The following is an 18,567-nucleotide window of genomic DNA, read 5'->3' as shown; positions in this document are numbered from 1 at the left end:
GATGGAGTGCGAGTAAATATGAACTTTCATTTTACAAAGTATATTGTGGTATCAGCAAAAACATTTCGACATGGTACATAATATCATCACACTCCGTCCGATGTATGCTCGTAAATTAGGATGCACAATGTGACATTTTAAAGATCGTCAGTGCTATGCCACATGCTGTCCTGCAGATGGTGCTGTTCACCTACATTAGGCTGAACCAGCTGACGTCAGTGTGCCCATGAAGTTAATCTACTTGGCTCGATGGTCCGAAGAACAGGTGACGTGTGATTTTAATTAAACAGTCACAGTTAATTGAAATCAGCATGTATTATGTACGGACGGCTTCAAACGCACTAAACCAGATCATGTGAGCAATTTTTTGAAGAGATAGGCATGGTGTGTTTATATTTTGTATTTATGATGAAGGATTGTCTCTCCAAGGTGACAGGTCGGCCTGTTTTTATTTACATATTTAACACATTTACATTTAGGGCATTTAGCAGACGCTTTTGTCCAAAGCGACTTACAATAAGTGCAAGAAAGTGAAAGAAAGAAACCACAACACAACACAACATCATTGCCGATAAAGTAAGAGTGAAATAGAAACAAATCTGAGGTCCTCATCTGAGTAAAGTAGTAGCTGTTCAGCAAGTATACAACAGTGCTATGATCAAAGTGCTAATGAGTGTAATGCATTCCTTTAACTCCTTTCCTATAAATAGTTCCACATTTTGGGGAAATACTCTCATTTGCTGTCTTAGAATTAAATTAGCGCATTATACTGGGGAAACAGCTAGCCAAGCTCATGAAAAGAGTCCTGCACTGGACACCCTACAACTTCACACTATATATTTTTCATAATGTCTAAAAACGAACAATATAATGTCAATTACTGAGCTTTAAAAGTGTGGGTCGGTGGATTTTGTCACTTTTGGACAAAGCCAAGCTAGCTGTTTTACCCCCTTTCTCATCTTTATGCAAAGCCAAGCTAACCAGCTGCCTGTAGCTTCATAATCATTGTGTGTGTGTTTGTGTGTCACAGCATCACACTCCTCCTCCAAACACTTAGCTGAAGTTTCTCCCACATGTGTGCAGACGGACCCACTCTGGGAAATAATCGGAATTCCTCAGCTGATAGTATAATCTACCACTCTGAGCATTACAATACACCCGCTGTTCTATCTGAGAGCACACACACACATAGGCTACACACACACACACACACACACACACACACAGTCAGCTCACTTCAAATAGCATCTTCTTTGGCTCAACCAGATCAAATGACGCTGCAGCAGTCTACAGCAGAGGGTGTTCAAGGAAAGGGAAGGAGGACGCACTGAAGCTGGACTATAGAAAGTCGAGCCGGATTTGTTTGGTTGTTTGCAGCTCCACATGTTGCATGACCTTGTTGTACTGCATTCCTGACCCCCTCCCTCCCTCCCTCCCTCCCCCGCTCACTGGCCTGTCACACTGCTCCCCGCTACCATATCAGATCATGTCACAGCTATGTTATGCATCCATTGAATCAAAATAAGCCCGAACAGGTGCTCTTTTGTTTTTCGGCTACATGGACCTTGGGTTTCCCCATGGGCAGTATTTTTGGATGGATGCGGTAATATGGGACATTTTAAAGTGTTTATGATTCGTTTATAAGGAAAAATCCACCCGTGGAACTGCTGCAGCTGCTGGCAGCGTGCCTTGCATTTCTGAGCCCATTTATGTTTTTCTTATTTTCTTCTTATAGTGTAGTAAAATGTACACAATGTGACAACACTGCCAGATGTTTCCAGGGCTGAATTTCATGGCTGAAAAAATGTCACAAATCTAAAGCATTAGTGATAAATATCAGGTTTTTGTCACGTCCTTAAAAAAGAGATGAAGGCAATTTTTCCGGATAGAAGTTTTTCACCACACAACAATCATACACAGAGACACCCATTATATGAGATTCTGGTTTCCAAATGAACTTCAGCCACAAAACATGTTGTCTTTGAAATACAGCAACGAGTGTGACTATTTCTGTCTGCATCCATTTGTCTGTTCCACGGCTGGATCAAACAATCTTCTACAGTAATCAGTCACTGAAACAGATGTAGAAAATCACAACATGATGACTCCTGGAATGCTCCGACCCTCACAAATCAGTAAGGAATTGCATGTATAATACAATAGATGGAGAGGTAGCGGTGGGAGGGCCGGACAGGATAGAGACAGAGCAAATAAAGAAAAAGGAGGCAATGAAAGAAAAGAGAAAGAGGGAGGGTGGGGAGGGGGGTTATATGTGCTTAGCCATGGCCTTCAGTGGTGGAGTTCCTGTTGTTGTGGGGAGGGAGTTTCCCTCCATGCCTAGCCGAGAGGAAAACGACAGAGGATGTCTTTTTCCTGGCTAACCAAGAATGCCCGGGCCTCGAGGTCTTTCCTCTTCTCGTGTGTTTTATCCAAGTTTATGACAGAGTTTCACTGCTAATGATGTGACCTGCTGTCCTTCTCTTTCACTATGGAGCTCGGCCAATGTTACACCGATGCATAAACATTTTAGCGGAGGCACAGGGGGGAGAACATTCCTCCCAGGGGCACAGGGATGTGTGCTCTTAAACATCCCGTCTGCCCTCACTACAGATTGGACTACACGTCCCGACATGCCCCCCCCAAAAAAGGGGGGCGGAGGCCATAAATCCTGCCAGCCAATGGCTTTGTGTCTGAGGATCTGTGGTTGGTGAGTTGCACGGCAGCTGTTGTCAATGGCAACAGAGGTTTTCAGGGAAGCATGAGCTGGACAGCTGGTAGAGGGTCCCTCAGTCCTCTACCGGGAGTCACATGATCCCCCGGCAGCCAATCTCAGCCCTCCGCCCTCCTCTCTCCCTCATTCCTTCTCTCTCATTTGTCCGCTCTGGCTCCCTTTGGCTGCAGCAGGAGGGGGAGGGGAGATGGAAAGAGAGGAGGGAAGTGGAGACAGGGAGGGAGGGAGGGAGGCGAGGGGCCAGCTTACACAGCGAACGAGTGAAAGAGCTCGAGAACGAAATCGGAGAGCGGGAGTCTCTTCGCTCTGTGTGGCTATCAAGGAGAGAGGTGAGGATCCCATCCACGCCCCGTGTGCCCTCCAGCCACCGCCCTGAGCAGGAGGAGGAGAAGAGGAGACAGGACAAGGAAAGGACACGAGAGGAGTGTTTGGTTGGATGTATCAGACTGTCACACTCGGAGACATAAGGAGAGACAGAACCATGCCTCTGTGGAGAGGTGCAGCAGCCGGCTGCCAGGCTGCCTCGCCTGTGTGAGGAGAGCAGGATTGCATTGCACCTGGGAATACTGAAGAAGAAGAAGGAGAAGAAGAAGAAGGAGAAGAAGAAGAAGAAGAAGAAGAAGAAGAAGAAGAAACAAGACAGACTCGTGCCATGACTGGGAACAGGAGGAGGGAGGAGGCTTGCTGAAATCATGGACCAGGTGAGGATGGAGAGGAGGAGAGGAAGGGAGGGACTGAAGGGGAAGTGAAGGGGACCACCAGCTTTAGTGTGCATCACATTCATACCTCACAAAACACAGAGCAGCATTCATAACATCCATCATTCTGCAAGAAAACAGCCCAGCATGCTGCTTATCCTGCGATGTGTTTTCTGCTCCCCCCGCCGCCCTGGCAAGCTAGGTTTCACTCTGGGGGAGGGGGCCAGCAGAGGTGCTGCCACCGGCAAGTGCCAGGCCTCCGGAGAGATGACACAGCCGAAAACATCAGCGGCTTATCTCTGATACCGGGCATGAGAGCAACACTTTTGGGAGAGCAAAGAAAGAGAGGCATAAAAAAAGGGGTGTGGCTCAGTTTTGTAGGTTAACCGGCGTCCTCGGTCATGATCCGTCTTAACACGTCATGCAGAAATTGGCACCCTCGTCTGGAGTCGGGATGGAGGCGGGAGACGGGATGTCATGCAACAGGGTTCCCATCCAGAGCTGTGTGTGTCTGCGTTCAGTCATTCAAAGATTCAGACGAGCTTGCTGACCGTCGTCCACAGTTTATACTGCGAGAGAAACTGATGCCTGACGAATTTGCCTCCTGGCACCTATTTAAATTGTTGCTGTTTTACAGCCTCTGTCTGGAGGCTGATTGCTTCTACTGTTATCAGGTGTTGTATCCAGGCTGGAGGCTATCAGCTGCTAGTAGTTGAGCGTTTGATGAATGGGTTTTAGAGGAGGAGGGAGTGCAGACACCCTCCCCATGTCTCCCCTACATTGCACTCAATGCACTGCCAGTGTATGTCCTAGTCATTGATTACCTCATCCCCCCTTCCCTGTCTCCCTCCCCCCTTTGCATCCTCTGCTCCTCCTGAGGTGGAAGTGTGCATCAGGTTCGTGATTGAGACACCCCAGCCCAACCCTTCCTTTGGTTGAATAATGCATGTGGTCCATAAGGGGAACATCGTGTCTGTGTCCACTCGCTCAGGTCGGGGTGACGTTAGCCCCCCAGTAACAGCAGAGATGATGTCATCACTGCTGCTGGTCAGACTGTGTGTGTGTGTGTGTGTGTGTGCGTGTGTGTTTGGGTGTGTACGGATGAACACATTTGTAGGAGGCAGGCCATGTTTCACTTGTTTATGTGTTTTCTTTCTAACTCTTAACATTATTTCCCCAAATGGGACACCTCAGGTAATAACACAGAGCACACAGTGGTTCTGAGTACATGGGTCATGGCCTCAGTTTTACACACACACACACACACACACACACACACACACACACACACACACACACACACACACACACATACACACTCACAGTGTATCAGTATCACCTCACATTTCTGCTTCCAAAAAAAAAGAAAAAAAAATGGTGTAGCTTACAGAACAATGTACTTCACAGGAAACACAAACTATTTATAAGACTGTGCTGTGCTGCAAAATGCTGACACGGCATGGCCTTGGTGCAGTGCTACGGGTGGGTCGTGTCACTTTTTATAGATGGACCGTTCTCGGACTGACGTAACAGCCTTATTTGATTATAGCGCTTCCTGTTCATCACGTGACTGTGTATCATTGTCGCCCTGTGATGTGGCCGTGAGGCTTTATCTCTGCTTGCGTTTCCTGCTGCCCCTCCGTCAGCCTGGTGTTTTAAGATGATTCTGGATGTACAGTGTTCGTCTGAGGACCTGCTGTCATTTGGCAGCGTAAACACATGCAAACATCGCTGTGCGAATGTAAACAGAGGCACACATTGTTTACTATAGCCATGGAAAGGCTGCAGAGTTTCTAGGACACCAGCATGCATCTGTGTTTCTTACTGTCCTCATTTTTCTGCTCTATGCAAGGATAGACACACCAAAAGCCCAGTGATAAGGAGGGCAGTGGCTCACAGAGGAACAGGAAAAGGCTGGTTATATAAAGTGTCTGTAGGCAGTGGGACACCTCTTTCACTCACAGTCTGCTTGCACTGCATTCTTCTGCACCCTAGTAATGCTGCGCTCCAAGCTCTGCACGTGATACTCATCCTCAGTGGAGGTGTCTGGTTTTATACGTTTATAAAACACACGGACTCACACCAAGACGGTTGTCCGAGGATGATGAAAAAATGCCAGATTCACTGCAAATCAGTTACGGCCATTAGTACTTCCGATCAATAGTCATTATGGCAGACCTGGGCAGGGCTGCGGTGACTGCTGCCCTGTGAATCCCGACCACATCCATCAGACAGAAACGAGCGGTTCTCTTTATTGTAAGAGCCAGCGAGCCAAACAGAAAAGTGAGATCGTAAAAGACAGAGCCAGAAAACTTTTCAGGGATAATGTCGCCAGCAAACCGCAATGATCTCAATTAACTCTCCTATCCTGACTGCTGTATGTATAGGTGATGGTTTCACTGTACTCAAGGGAATCCCTGATACTGCTGGATGAGCCTCAGTGGTGTGGACAAGGATGACGCTGCTGTGTTTATGCTGCTGTCTGAACACGACTCTCTGGAGGCTCGGGTTGGGCGGCAAGGCAACATATGCCTAACTGTACTCTGCATGTGTGTATACGAGTGTGTGTGAGTCCCCGTGGCTCTCTGCCAGAGTTATCTTGCAAATTGTTTTGTCTGTTTCCCATAGATGTGACTGAAGTGGAATGCAGTCAAACTTAGCTCAGAGCGAAGCAGCCGAGAAGGGAGCGTTTTACGAGAGTGAAAGTGTCTGTGAGAGAGAGAAGACGGGGTCTTATTAAGTTACAAATGAGATAGTGAGAGGGAATGTGAGAGACAACAAGTGTGAGAGAGGGAAGGATAAAGGAAAAGCCTCATGGAGGAACAGGTGGTCTAATCTGTTGCCCCACCCATTGCACCCCAAAGCCCCCTGCCTCCAGCTCTCCAATCTTTGGACTCTTAGGAATTTCTTGGTCTATTGTCCTGAGCGTTAGAGGCTGAAAGACTCTAAAAGAGTGAACTTTCTATGCATATTTACATCTAGATTGGAACACACACACACACACACACACACACACACACACACACACACACACGTACATAATATTGATGTTCTCACCAATGCAGAGACTTGTTTGTCAGTTTTGCCATGCAGGGAAGAGAGGGATTACAATGAAAATGAACCATGCTGCAGGAGAAAAAAGTAGAGTTTTAAACAGGTTTTGCATGTGGTGGCAAACATAGCAGAGGAATCAGGGGACATGCTGTATGTGGGCCATGGAGCTGTGGGAGTTGTCGATTCACCCTGGCAGCCATTACAAGGTTTCTGCAGCAGATGAAGCATCCAGTGTGAATGTAATACATTTTTATATGTTGGAGACAGCATGTTTTACTTCATTTTCTCTACTTCTCTTTGTATAAAGAGAGGAAATTTACAATTTAGGGTTCAAAACAAATTTTGTGCAAATTTTCATATATTCTTGTATTATTTTTGCACTTTCAAACATCAAAACATAAACTGGCAACTCATAATTTATTTCCAAAGAAGAGTTTGTCAAGGTTAAGATGAGGATGTTTTTGCATGTGAATAATGTTAGTACAGGGTTCATGTTCTTAATTCAGGCTCTATTGGATTGTCAGGCGGGCGATAACCAAATGGTAGATGCCTGCAGGCAGACAATGGGCAAATTGTCCTGTGAAAGAAAACTAGGACACCCATCTCCAGGAAGTAAACAGCTCCTGTTCAGCTTAGGACAACTTTGGACCTCAATGCAGAGTGATGACCAATGAATGCAGATGGCAGGGGGCGGTGGGGGGTTCTCCAGGCGTGGTCAGAGGTCAGCCCGTGTGGTTAAAGCCCTTCCTGTCAGCAGCACTTTGTATCAGTCCAGCCCATGTCAGGGATCTGCAGGCTGATGACACAGAAAAGCAGGGGTAAATGGAACAAACCAGAGGGAGTTCAAGTAATAGAAGCATCCAGTTATGAGGCTGTTTGCAATACTGACTCAGTCCAATTTAAACTAATGGGCCTTAAACTAACTTATGACCCTGGCTGTCTCTTTCTATCTCTCAGTTGTTTTTACATCCTTGACTTCGGTGTCCAGTTTTGTGTGAGGATGTCAGTGTGGAATGAACAGCTGTGCAGCTGATGCCTGCTGTTTCATTACTTTGATAATTAAACAGCCCACCACTACTACTGCCCTACTGTTAGTGGGCACCACAGCTGTATGTCAATAATGACCTGCTCGCTTCACCAGCCTCTGGCTGTTTTGGGCATCTTCACTCTTCTGTGTTAAACCCTCTTGTTTTACTCACACATCCAGAACTGTACAGACTGTTCCTTTAAATGTTGCTCAGTCAGCCATTTTTCACGTATTTTGGGCTCAGCTTGCATCGGTATCATCAGTATAAATCCCGCTAAAGCCCACTGATGGGGATACAATGAAAAACAACACAGAGCTCCACCCTTACCCCCACATCGTCCTATATTGTGCCCCCTTGTGGACTCCAAATGGAAATGCGGCTCAATTTCAATCTTTTCAGGGGGATTGAGGATTATCTATTTTTGGAAATCTCTGCAAAGGAACAGATGGTGGTCTTTTTTATTTTGACAGCATTCGACCTAGAATAACAAGTTTGTTTTGCTGTTGATGACAGTGCACCTTCTCTCCTGCCCTCATTCACAGACATATTATTTCTTGAACTTTAAGATGAATCTGTAGTAATTCAAATATAATGAAATTGTTATCTTTATCAACATTTTGCTGTTGTGTGTGTATAAGGCTTTAGAGTGAGCAATGCCAGACTTGTGTTCACTCTGCTCTTATCTCTGTCTATTATTTAGACTAAAGCATGAAGTTAAACACTAGAATCACTATTTCATTAGACTGACAGCAGCATTTAGGATGTGTGAAACATATATTTCTGCACTGATGGTTGGCAGGATTAAATCAGGGACCTTTCTGAATGTTAAAAGTCTGTCAACGCATTCTGTCCTCCAAAATGAGAACACCCTGCTTTAAGGCCAAGTCTAGACAATCTTATCTCTGAGTTTTAAGGCCAGGGAAACGCTCAGATTAGGATATGATCCTCCTTGAAGGCATGCAGGATTATTCCGTTTACTGTGTATACAGTGGCTTAAAGCTTTTGCTGTAACACAAATGCTCAGAAGGTCTGCCATTGGCCATAGGGTCTTTTATTTACATCAGTTATCTTTTGGCAAGAGGATGAATGGATATTCAAATGAGGTGTATAATAGGAATGTGCTCCATTATGAAAATCAATCAGCTATAACTGCTTTTTGTGCTTTTTTTGGATGGCCGATTTGTTTTATATGTATAGACTGCAGTTTATCTTATTTGTCAAACAGTCAAACATACAAAATCTGTGTAAAAGCCATGCTTTTTAGTTTATTGAAGGACAGAAGCAAGTCCTATACATTTAAGACAATGTGATTATTTCCTTTTTCATACGCTTTTTGGGGGCAGTATCTTCATTTAGTGGACCAAGTTTAAATTCTTTTGTTTGGCATGATAGGAAAACACATTCATTACAGTTGAAAAGTCATCAAAGCTTAAAGTAAGCTTAAAATTCTCTTTTTAACTGAATAAAGCAAAATAGCGACCTGGAGGTGTTTTAGGAAGTCGTATCAAATCATGTTGCAGGGTTTTTTCCATTCCTCACATTTTTCCAGTTGTCCATTGTCCGTATATTCAGGCAGGTTTATTCTGGGAATATACCACCTACTCTCATAATATGTCATTCTAATTGTATTCTTTATTTAGGACGTTCCTGACTCATCAGTGACCAGCATGCAAACCTGATGTAAACACTTTGGCTGATATCAGATAAACTGGTTCCCGAATGTGACTTGAACACATATTTCATCCCTCATTCCCATTGTCTCCCCCACTGCGTCGCAGGAAGTGAGGCTCGAGGCAGGACGTAGAGCTGTGAAAGGTAAAGAGGCTGCAAACACATTCAGGCTCTTCGGAGTGACAGGCAGCAGGAAGGAAGCTTGCAGCGCTGCTACTGGAACCGCTGTTTATTTTCCCTCTCTGTCTCTCAGAAGAGGTTCAGGGGGGAAGAAAAGGTTGGGGGGTGGGAGGACACTACAGGGATGTCCTTTGATAAATGTGTGCCAAGCATTTATAGTAACAGCTAATATTTATAGAAACAGTGGAATACCCTGGATGTGATTCACTTTTATCTTTGTTGTCTGAAGCTTTGAGGAATAGATCGAGACTGCCTGGAAACTTTGGGGAGTTGAACAAGTGGTCATTCGGGCAAACGGTGACACCTGAACATCCACTGCTCGTTAGACTTCCTTCTCTTTGTTCCTTTATCTCAAACACTCCCACGCGACTGTCCTAATCAGCTCTCGCCACGTTAAGGCCTAAAGAAAACTGCCTGAAGTGGAGGCTCAACGGTTCATGTTGGGGGAGGAGATAGTGTATCAGCTTGTACAGGAAGATTGGACTCAAACTGCCTTGGAACCGTTTTGACGATAGGCGTACAAACATGAAACCCAGTGAGTAGGTGTTGATGCAAATGCCTGGATCAGTGGTGAAAAGCAGTGGAAACAGGGTTAGAATTGAGGTTGAGAAAGTTATTTAGCGTGTCCAGCCAAGAGCACGGACTGGTGGTGGTCCTTGGCTGGATCTCTGCCCCAATGAGTCATTCGCTCCTGTATCCTACCCAGCCGAACGTCCGCTCCAATAGCTCCGACTTAAACCTGTCTCTGCTGCCATATAGCAGTCACGTCCACAGGCTCATAGTTGTACTCTGTCTGAGTTACTACGGCCTGTAGACGAATGAGCGAGGCAGCTGCAAGTGAAGAGAGGGGGGGTTAAAAAGAAATGTAGTGAGGGACGAGGCGGGGAGGGAAGAGGGGTCAGAAGGTCAGCAGGGGAACAGAGATGACACACAAGACACAGGAAGGAGGGTTAGACTGTGATATTCACCTTTTACTGATTATCAAAAACTGCCATCTTTAGAAACCAGAATACATCTCTCAACTGAAGTGTGTAGATTCATTTCAGGGAACCAATGGTGACCTAAAACGGGACAAATCTCATCTTCTTCACACGACAAGGGAGCAATTAGAATTGATGTATGATGAACCCGAACGCCTGCTTTCAAACTCAATTCTTCACTTATTTATGTGTAAATCTAAACACGTCGATCATGTTTCAATATGCCTGTGCAGCACAGTGACAAAGCTTGTCTGTGCTGCCCGGTCAGCTGTTTCCTCCCCTCGTGTGCCAGTTGTCAGGGCAGACAAAGAGGACTCCTCCTGTCTCGGAGAAAGGGGGGGGGGGATTTACGGCTCTAACCCTAACCCCCCCCCCTCTCAACTTCCCACAACCGCCTTCAAAGGAGTGCCACGGGAGCCTCTGTGTCAACAGGCAGCCAAAGAGTGTAAGACGTACATCAGAATCACTCACATGTCTTCATCTCCTCCACGAGTACACAAATATCCAAACCCCTCCCTCACTCATCATCAACGTGCACGTCTCAATCGCAGTCACGTATGTGTTCATACATGCTTAGCGATAAGCAGCTGAGCGTTACTTGTTAAGCTTGAGCATATGAGCTCATAGTCCACATTTCTCTGGCTCCTGACTCTGACTCACTCCCCCGGACACACTTCACACTATCAGGCCCAGACAGCGATAATCTTCTTATTACATTTGAGACCTGGACAGAAAGAAGGTTAGTCTTTATATTAAATCAGCTGAGCGAGAGAGAGAGAGAGAGGACTTGCGTATTGTGTCGTTTTTTTCAGCGGAGGTATAGCTGTGTTATACACTCCGGAGAGGCTTAAAGCAAATGATGGTGAAAAGATCTGGCAACTCCTCAGACTGAAAGTATGTGTATGCAGAGGGAGGTGATGGACATTTACTCAATTACTTGAGGGAAGCAGAGTGAAATAGAGGAGATATGAAAGAATGGGAGGGGCAGAAAGATGTGTAGAGGGGGGTAAAGTTGGAATAAATGGAGTGACCACAATTCATTGTAGCATTCCAGCGCTGAGCGCACACGCTCTGTGAATTGGCCTAGAATGGTACGGAGGATGGCAGGGGATGCCCACCCGCCACTCCCCTCATCCCACCCGAGCTAAACCAGCACAGGGGTGATGGGGGGGTCAAGCGAGTAAATGGGATGATGGTTGTTTATGGGTTTGTCCCACAAGGCGCCAGGCTGCATGTGGGATTATGTAATGACCGAAGGAAGTCTCTGGAGTCTCCCCGCTCGTCCGGCCCCTCGAGGGAAACGGATCAGGGTGTGTCGCCTCACATCACCGTTAGATCGGCGCTCACTCAGTGGATCATGGGGACAAACCCGATGCCTCGGGCTGTGTGTCAGCGACTAAGTCTGACCCAGAGACGCAGCAGTCAGAGACAGAGAGAAATCAAGTTCAGTGTGCCACGTCTTTTGGATAGACGTGGATGGAGCAGCTCTTTCCCTGTGTTTCAAAATTTTTGAAATAGCACTTACTCACCTTGCTCAGACATGACAGCACCTCAAACACACAAATCTTTCCCCTTCCTCCTCTCTGCGCCTCTCAGGCTCAGAACATCAATAATAGAAAGCACATTTTGCTCACCTGACGGACAAATCGATGCATAGCGTGAGCGTGTGTCTGCATGCAGTCTGGGATGACGTGTGGACAAACCTCAACACAGGAGGGGTCTCACTAACATCGGATCATTCTTCCCACAGAAAGTGTCGGGGCACAGGCTGATTTATAATATGATAGGAAACACATGGGCTGCAGAGAGAGAGGCAATAGAGATAGATCCAGATTCAAGTTCAGAGAAGGTCCAGCTGTGATGGCCCTCACGCTCCTTGACCCCCCCAAAAAGCAAGCTCCCTTTTCTCAGAGACCATCTGCCCCGCTCTCTCACCTTAAGACCAGGATACTGCTGCTGAGCCCCTCTGGGCTCTCACTCTGCCACGGTGGATTTCCAACTAGCCGTGGGCTCTCAAAAACGACTTTGGCAGCACTGTATGAGTAACCTGGAGGGGGGGTGTTTGGGGTCAGATATGGTAATTATGTGTCTCAAATGGGAGATGAGTGAAGGTCACGACGAGGACTTTGGGAGAGTGTCCTCTGTAAGCCTTTGGCTGGGGTATTGTGTGTCTCCGAGCGGGCCAGATGCAGGGGTTGGAGGCCGCGGGGAGAGAGTGAGCAGACAGAGGAGGCATGTTGAGATGGAGGCTGGGTTGGCAGCTGCAGCTCTTGGCGTGGGAAGCCTCCTGTAAGCTGATTCCCCCCCCCCACCACTATATGACTCCAGTCTGTTTCCCCATAAGCAGGCGGGCTTTTGAAGTGGCTCTCCGATACTTGCACTCCTCAGAGTAATAGTAGCCACATGGGCCTCCAGCTTCCAGCCACCACAGCGGCTGAAGCTAGCACCTTCTTGGCATCAGTCTGGAGTTCCTGTTCTGTTGATGAGTAAGCTTCCCCTGACTGTACTGCACGTCTATTGATTCACATAGGCAGCGTTTATCTAAGTTTTTTTCCGAGAATGTATCTATTCTTGTCTGGGTGTGGAACCAATTCTCACATCTCTCAATGAGTTACACTTTCAATGTGCTTTCTTTAGCCCTTTTCTGTTGTGTCCAGGTATTTATATGAGTCACACTCTCAACTGGGTGTTTGTTAGTAACACTGATTCATATTCAGGCTTGGAGATTTTCCATATATGTGAAGTTAAGTGTAGTACATCCCATTTCATAAGCCTATGTATTACTTCTTTTCCAGTACATATGAGGTAGCTTTTCAGTGTCACCATAAGGTGATAGAAGTTAATCAATTAGTCGAACGATTGACCTATTTTGTATTTTCTTCGTTGTTTAAGTCATTTTTTTAAGTTCACTTGTGTCTTCTCAAATGCAAATTGAGAAATTGATCTGCAGATGAATCAGTAATGAGAATAATTCTCTTTCACTTCCTTTTTACAACATAAAAAGTCACCTTCATCATTTGAGATTCCACAATCTTTGAATGTAGCCTACCGAACATTTGGAGTGTACATGTAGGCTGCTGTACTTAAGTACAATTTGTAGGTACTTTATTCAAGTATTTATGCTACTTTATACTTCACTATATTTCAGAGGGGGGGGAATAGTACTCATGAATGCAATGACTTTTCAGGTGAAACAAACCTACAATGAGAAGAGTTAAAAAAGAAAAAAGGGATTGTACGTATTGCCTCGTTGGCATCAGTGAGCCTCTCCTCCCTGCACACAAGTGTTTTGGAGCAGCCAGAGGGAGCCCACACGCTGTGGGTCTGCAGGGCGGAGCACAGATTTACCCACCCTCCTCTAATTTGACTCCCTTCAATTGTCAAGTTAACTATAATGCAAATGTAGTATTTCCGGTGAAGATGTTCACCATAAAAGCTTAGACGTCATTTACAAAACATAAGGAATTCATTCCTTATTATTTAAAAAACGTCATATTCAGCCAACGTGCACTTGATTAGATTATACAGTATAATTATGATTATTAACGCATTATTATTATTATTATTACTAATAATACATTAGTTGATTTATAATTTGTATTAGTAATCTGATCATTTAAGTCATCAAATAAAATCCAAAAATAAATTGTAGAAAAGTACCATCAAACAAATACACAAGTAAAGTAGAAGTACCTCACAACTGTAGCCCACTTGTTACATTCCAACACTTTTCTTGTAATTTGAACACGTCCCCTCTCCGGAGTTTACTTTGAAGGCAGAGTCGCCCGACTTCCGGTGCCCCCCCACTCTGTTTTGACGCGGCGGCTGCAGCGAGTTTCCAGGCAGAGAGCACAGTGGGATTTAGTTATGTACGACTGATGCGGCCCGGCGGCGGAAGAAGCAGTAGAAGAAGAAGAAGAGGAAGAGGAGGAAGAGGAGGATGAGGAGGGGGTGAGCGCAGCCAACGTCCCGAAAACAACGGGAACAGAGAGGGTTGTTGTTTTGTTTTTTTCTCAGGAGGAAGGAAGGAAGCGGGACAAGTGTTGAACATATAAGTTTGAGTCTTGCCCGGAGCATTGTTACTCTCGGAGCTGCCTCCGTTGCCGCCCGTGCAGCAACAAATCTGCCTCTCCTCGCCGCAGCCCAACAGTCTCTCTGTCCAATGAATGGAGTTGCTTTCTGCCTTGTTGGAATACCACCCTACTCTGAGAACCACGTAAGTACACGCAGGCTGTGTGTGTTCGTCAATGTATTGATACCGGGGCGTTATTGTGTTTGGACGGGCTGAAGTGCTGCCGGTCAGAGAGCGTGATTTCATAAGAGGATTAACACTAGTTTACACAGCCACTGTGTACACACACTTACATACACTCAGTACTGTACAAGTGTTTGATCGGTGCTTGTTTTCTGTCGCTATTGTTGACGCCAAATGGTGCGCAGCCGAACGAATTCAGCGTCTGCCTCACAAAAGTGATCCACATTCACGTTAAACTCCGTGTTGCTTCGCTCTTTTGTCCGCCTCCTGGTGCAGCGAGGCGGTCAGCGTGGAGACGGGACGTCCCAAACAGAGATGGGTGTTTGGAGAATCCCTTCTTCTGTAGATTTTTATTTATTTATTTATTGTTACCATTAATCAGGCAAATAAGTCGGAATCTATATGGATATGCACTTTTGCTCACTCACATAAACAAGCCATCACACAGTGCTACACATGAAGGTGGAGATTTCTTAACTTGTGATAAAAACAATCAATTGAAAGATGTGAAACCTGTGACCTTTTAAATTAATAAGCATCACAAGACTTCACAGCCACCAGTAGAAAGAAACGCCTTCATGAATTTGCTATACAAGGTTGAAGCATTTGATTTTGCATTATAAAGTAAGATGTTGTGAATTTATTGGGTTTTCTCTGCTGAGAGGCATCTATTAAATTCCTCCTTATCTGACTTCAGGAATGTGTACTGAAGCAACGATGTGTCACAGTGAAGTCATGAGGAGAAGATATGTCACCCTGGGCGGTGGTCTGCTTATTGCCGGAGGTGGCATATGGTTTGGTATCTGCTTTGATTTAACCCCAGAGGCTCCGTGTGTGATGTGGTTACGGCGGGGAAGTTGCAGAGATTCCTCTTTCGGTCCCTTTGGCTGAATCTGGTGTAGCGTTTTTGTCATGAGGTCATATGCAGTGTGTCTTCCTGTGTGTTGCGTTATCGTTCTCATCTTGCTTATCATCCTCTGCCACTCTGTGTGCTCGGTGTCAGAGCATTTTTGCTCCCTTTTTATTTGTGTTGCTGTTGATTTTTATCCCCTTCTGCAAAGAATAACGTTTCCTCCTCTGTGGTCACGCTTTAATTTAACCTCAGTTGGATTCACTTCTAGGTTTTCAATTTGACGATTGTTGTGTACAGTTTGGTAATAAAATACTTCTGTCGCCTTAATGAAGTTTCAAAGTCACCAAACAACTTCCAACGTGTCTGATATCCTCCAGCATGACTCTCTGAACTGTTTTTACATATACATACATAGTTCACATAGCTCCTATGCTGACCTCAACTACTCTAAACTCAGCCCCCGACCTGTTTCATACCTGACCTTTGACCCTGCATGTCTCAGGCAACACCCATCTCTCTCTCTCTGCATGTTCTCTCACTTGTCTTTGGCAAGAGAGAGGAGTTTAACTTCATGATGGCTGTATGCATCCGAGACGGCATGTTATTAAGAGCTAATCCATGTAATAAAGACCAATAGGGAGATGCTAAATGACACTGTAATCTGTTTCAATATTTAATATGCCAATATGAGACACTGGGTAAATAAGGCTTTGTATGCCCGTTCAGCATCTGTGCACGGAGAAAGGAAGGCACGAGAGTGTTGAGCGGTTATGATGACGCCCAGTGGGACTAGTACGATGCTGTTAGCAGGCCTGCTCTAATGTGGTGGTGCAGGGTTTGTGGGTGAGATCAATAGAGGCAGTCTACGGCAGGGCGGGGCAGAGGGCAGGACGAGCATCGTGTCCAATGCTGCATTGTACCATGTGATGCTGAAGTATATTGATGACGGGAAACACGAGAGCGCTTTTATGAAAATCTTGAGCTGAGTCGGTCGATGTTAAAGCCCTTTTTTTTGTACCAGTTTGTCTCTGATACGCTGCAGACTAACGCAGGATTATGCTGTCGTCTCCTTTGTGATTATTTTCTATTTTTTGCCGATCCATAACCTTTGAGATTCCTCCTGATATGGAGACTATCATTACACCGAGGTCCAGCTCTTCCTAACAGTCAAAACACACACTTCAGACAGAGCCCGTGGCTGATCCACAGACCATCTTTTAATCTGAAGGCCAGCAGATCACAGGACAGCCACTTCTGATAGGTTTCAAACCTCAGACCATAGAGGGCCTATCCTGTCTGGCCCAGGATCAGCTCCTGGTCAAAGGCAACGTTAACTGGAAGCAGCTGTATGATGCTGCAGAGCAAAGCATTTTTGTGATCATTTGCAGATGGTTTTCACCACGTAATAGGCACATAGCACAGACAATACTGCAATGCTGGGAATTTATGTGATCCTTCCTACAGCGTATGCCAGTTCAACGCTGTATACCAGTGCTTTCTAACCAGGTGGTCAGCACCAGAGGGGTTGCATGAATCTGAGGAGTTGTGAGGCGATTTTCAGGACAAAGAAAAACAGTAAAAAGGATGTTTTTTTATATTACTTTTCCCTCATGTCTGTTCCTTTGTGAATAAAGGAATTTAACCCATAGAAATGATTCACATAAACAGTTAAATCTGAGAGGGAAAAAGTCTCTGTTGATTGAGCGTACCAATATGTAAATACACATAAATGCTTTACTATGTCTTCATCGTACACTTGATATAACATTTGATGCTGATATAGTGTATAATATATTACTGTAACATTCCCTTTTGTAATAACAAAAGTTACTCATGCTGCTGCTATGGAGCACTTTTGCCAAATTTTGAGTGAGGGAAAGTTCACAGGAAGCCAGACAGTTTTGCATTGCATTGTGGGACATGATTCTCCACTACCCTGAAGAATGAAATAGTAGTGGCAAACATAGTTTTTTCATCCCTCCAGGCTGAACGTGCGACATACCGGAAACAGGACAGGTATTTGTCCCACATGCTGTCTGCGTGGAGCTCCACGGTGGACACGGAGAGCACGGCAGTAAAGTGTGTGTTGCAGAGCGCGCTGCAGCAGTCCGTTAACGCCATTAAAACATCTCTCACACCTTTACACCTCGACACCGTCGCCCCCGCCGCATTCCTCGACTCCGGGCCCAGAGACGGCAGCTGCACTGCCTCTCACACCTCATGTCCGCAATCATTAACCTGGAAAGTGTGTGTGTTGACACACTTGAATCACACACACACACACACGTTCACAAATATAGGCACTCCAGCATGTTTACATCACACTTTAAGAGGCAGAGTTAAACACACACAAATCATAATCTGAACGCAGTTGTAAGAAACATGATGGTCTCACACACACACACACACACACACACACGGATGCTTTCCGTATTGAAGATCACAGTAAAGACCTACTCCATGGAGCGATTTGTCCTTCTGCACTTATGTTTGCACGAGGAAGTCCTTGATGCTGTACAAACATCGTGCAGCGAGTGGAGGCGGGCGAAGGACATCAGTCATCGTTGACCTTGTTTACTGTGGTGAGAGGGGAGCGGCTGCTGTAGCGCCGCTCTACAAAGTGGGCGTGTTTCTGTTGCTAATGGCCCTTTATTGATCTCCCTCTTGTCAGTCAATATAATTATTAGCGTGATTCATTTTATTACTGATAAAATAACAGCGTATTTAATAGTTCAGTCAACACTGTAAAGTCCAGTAGCCTTTTGTATTCCTTCTAAAGCAGTGTAACGGTTTGATGAATCATTGTATTCCACACTGACCTGCAGTGTTGAATATATTCTGTATCTCCTTATTGACGAATCAATGTTTTTATTGCTGCACCATTTCATCAAATGGAAATACTCTAGAAGCGTTGTGCATCATCATCTGAAGATTCATCCCGGCATATTTGGTATCTTTTGAAACCTGGGATCCCCACTGGAGCTTGATCAAAGCCACACAGCAGGACCGACCCAGTGGTGGGTTGACGGGTTGAAAAGGTCAAATCATTTTTGTTTAGGTGACTTGGTATGTGCATGTGATTAGAAGAGTGCAAAAATGTGGTTGATGGGAGAAGCT

The 18,567-nt window shown here is 45.4% G+C and overlaps 1 protein-coding gene across 2 annotated transcripts in view; it reads left to right on the top strand.

Moving 5' to 3' along the window:
- The first annotated feature begins 3,127 nt into the window (after positions 1 to 3,127).
- The window catches only part of arhgap23a (Rho GTPase activating protein 23a), a 57,785-nt gene continuing 42,345 nt past the window's right edge, over positions 3,128 to 18,567 (top strand). The window contains exon 1 of one of the 2 annotated variants that reach the window (XM_084037378.1): positions 3,128 to 3,432. In XM_084037378.1, coding sequence (XP_083893504.1) covers positions 3,424 to 3,432 — 9 coding nt within the window. In that variant the 5' untranslated portion in view covers positions 3,128 to 3,423. Of the gene's footprint in view, positions 3,433 to 14,288; positions 14,559 to 18,567 lie in introns of those variants that run through there. The other variant, XM_084037376.1, reaches the window with a different exon arrangement.

Source organism: Eutrigla gurnardus (genome assembly GCF_963514095.1).
Source record: "Eutrigla gurnardus genome assembly, chromosome: 20".
Taxonomy (NCBI): Eukaryota; Metazoa; Chordata; class Actinopteri; order Perciformes; family Triglidae; genus Eutrigla; species Eutrigla gurnardus.
This window is presented reverse-complemented; position numbering and strand designations above follow the sequence as displayed.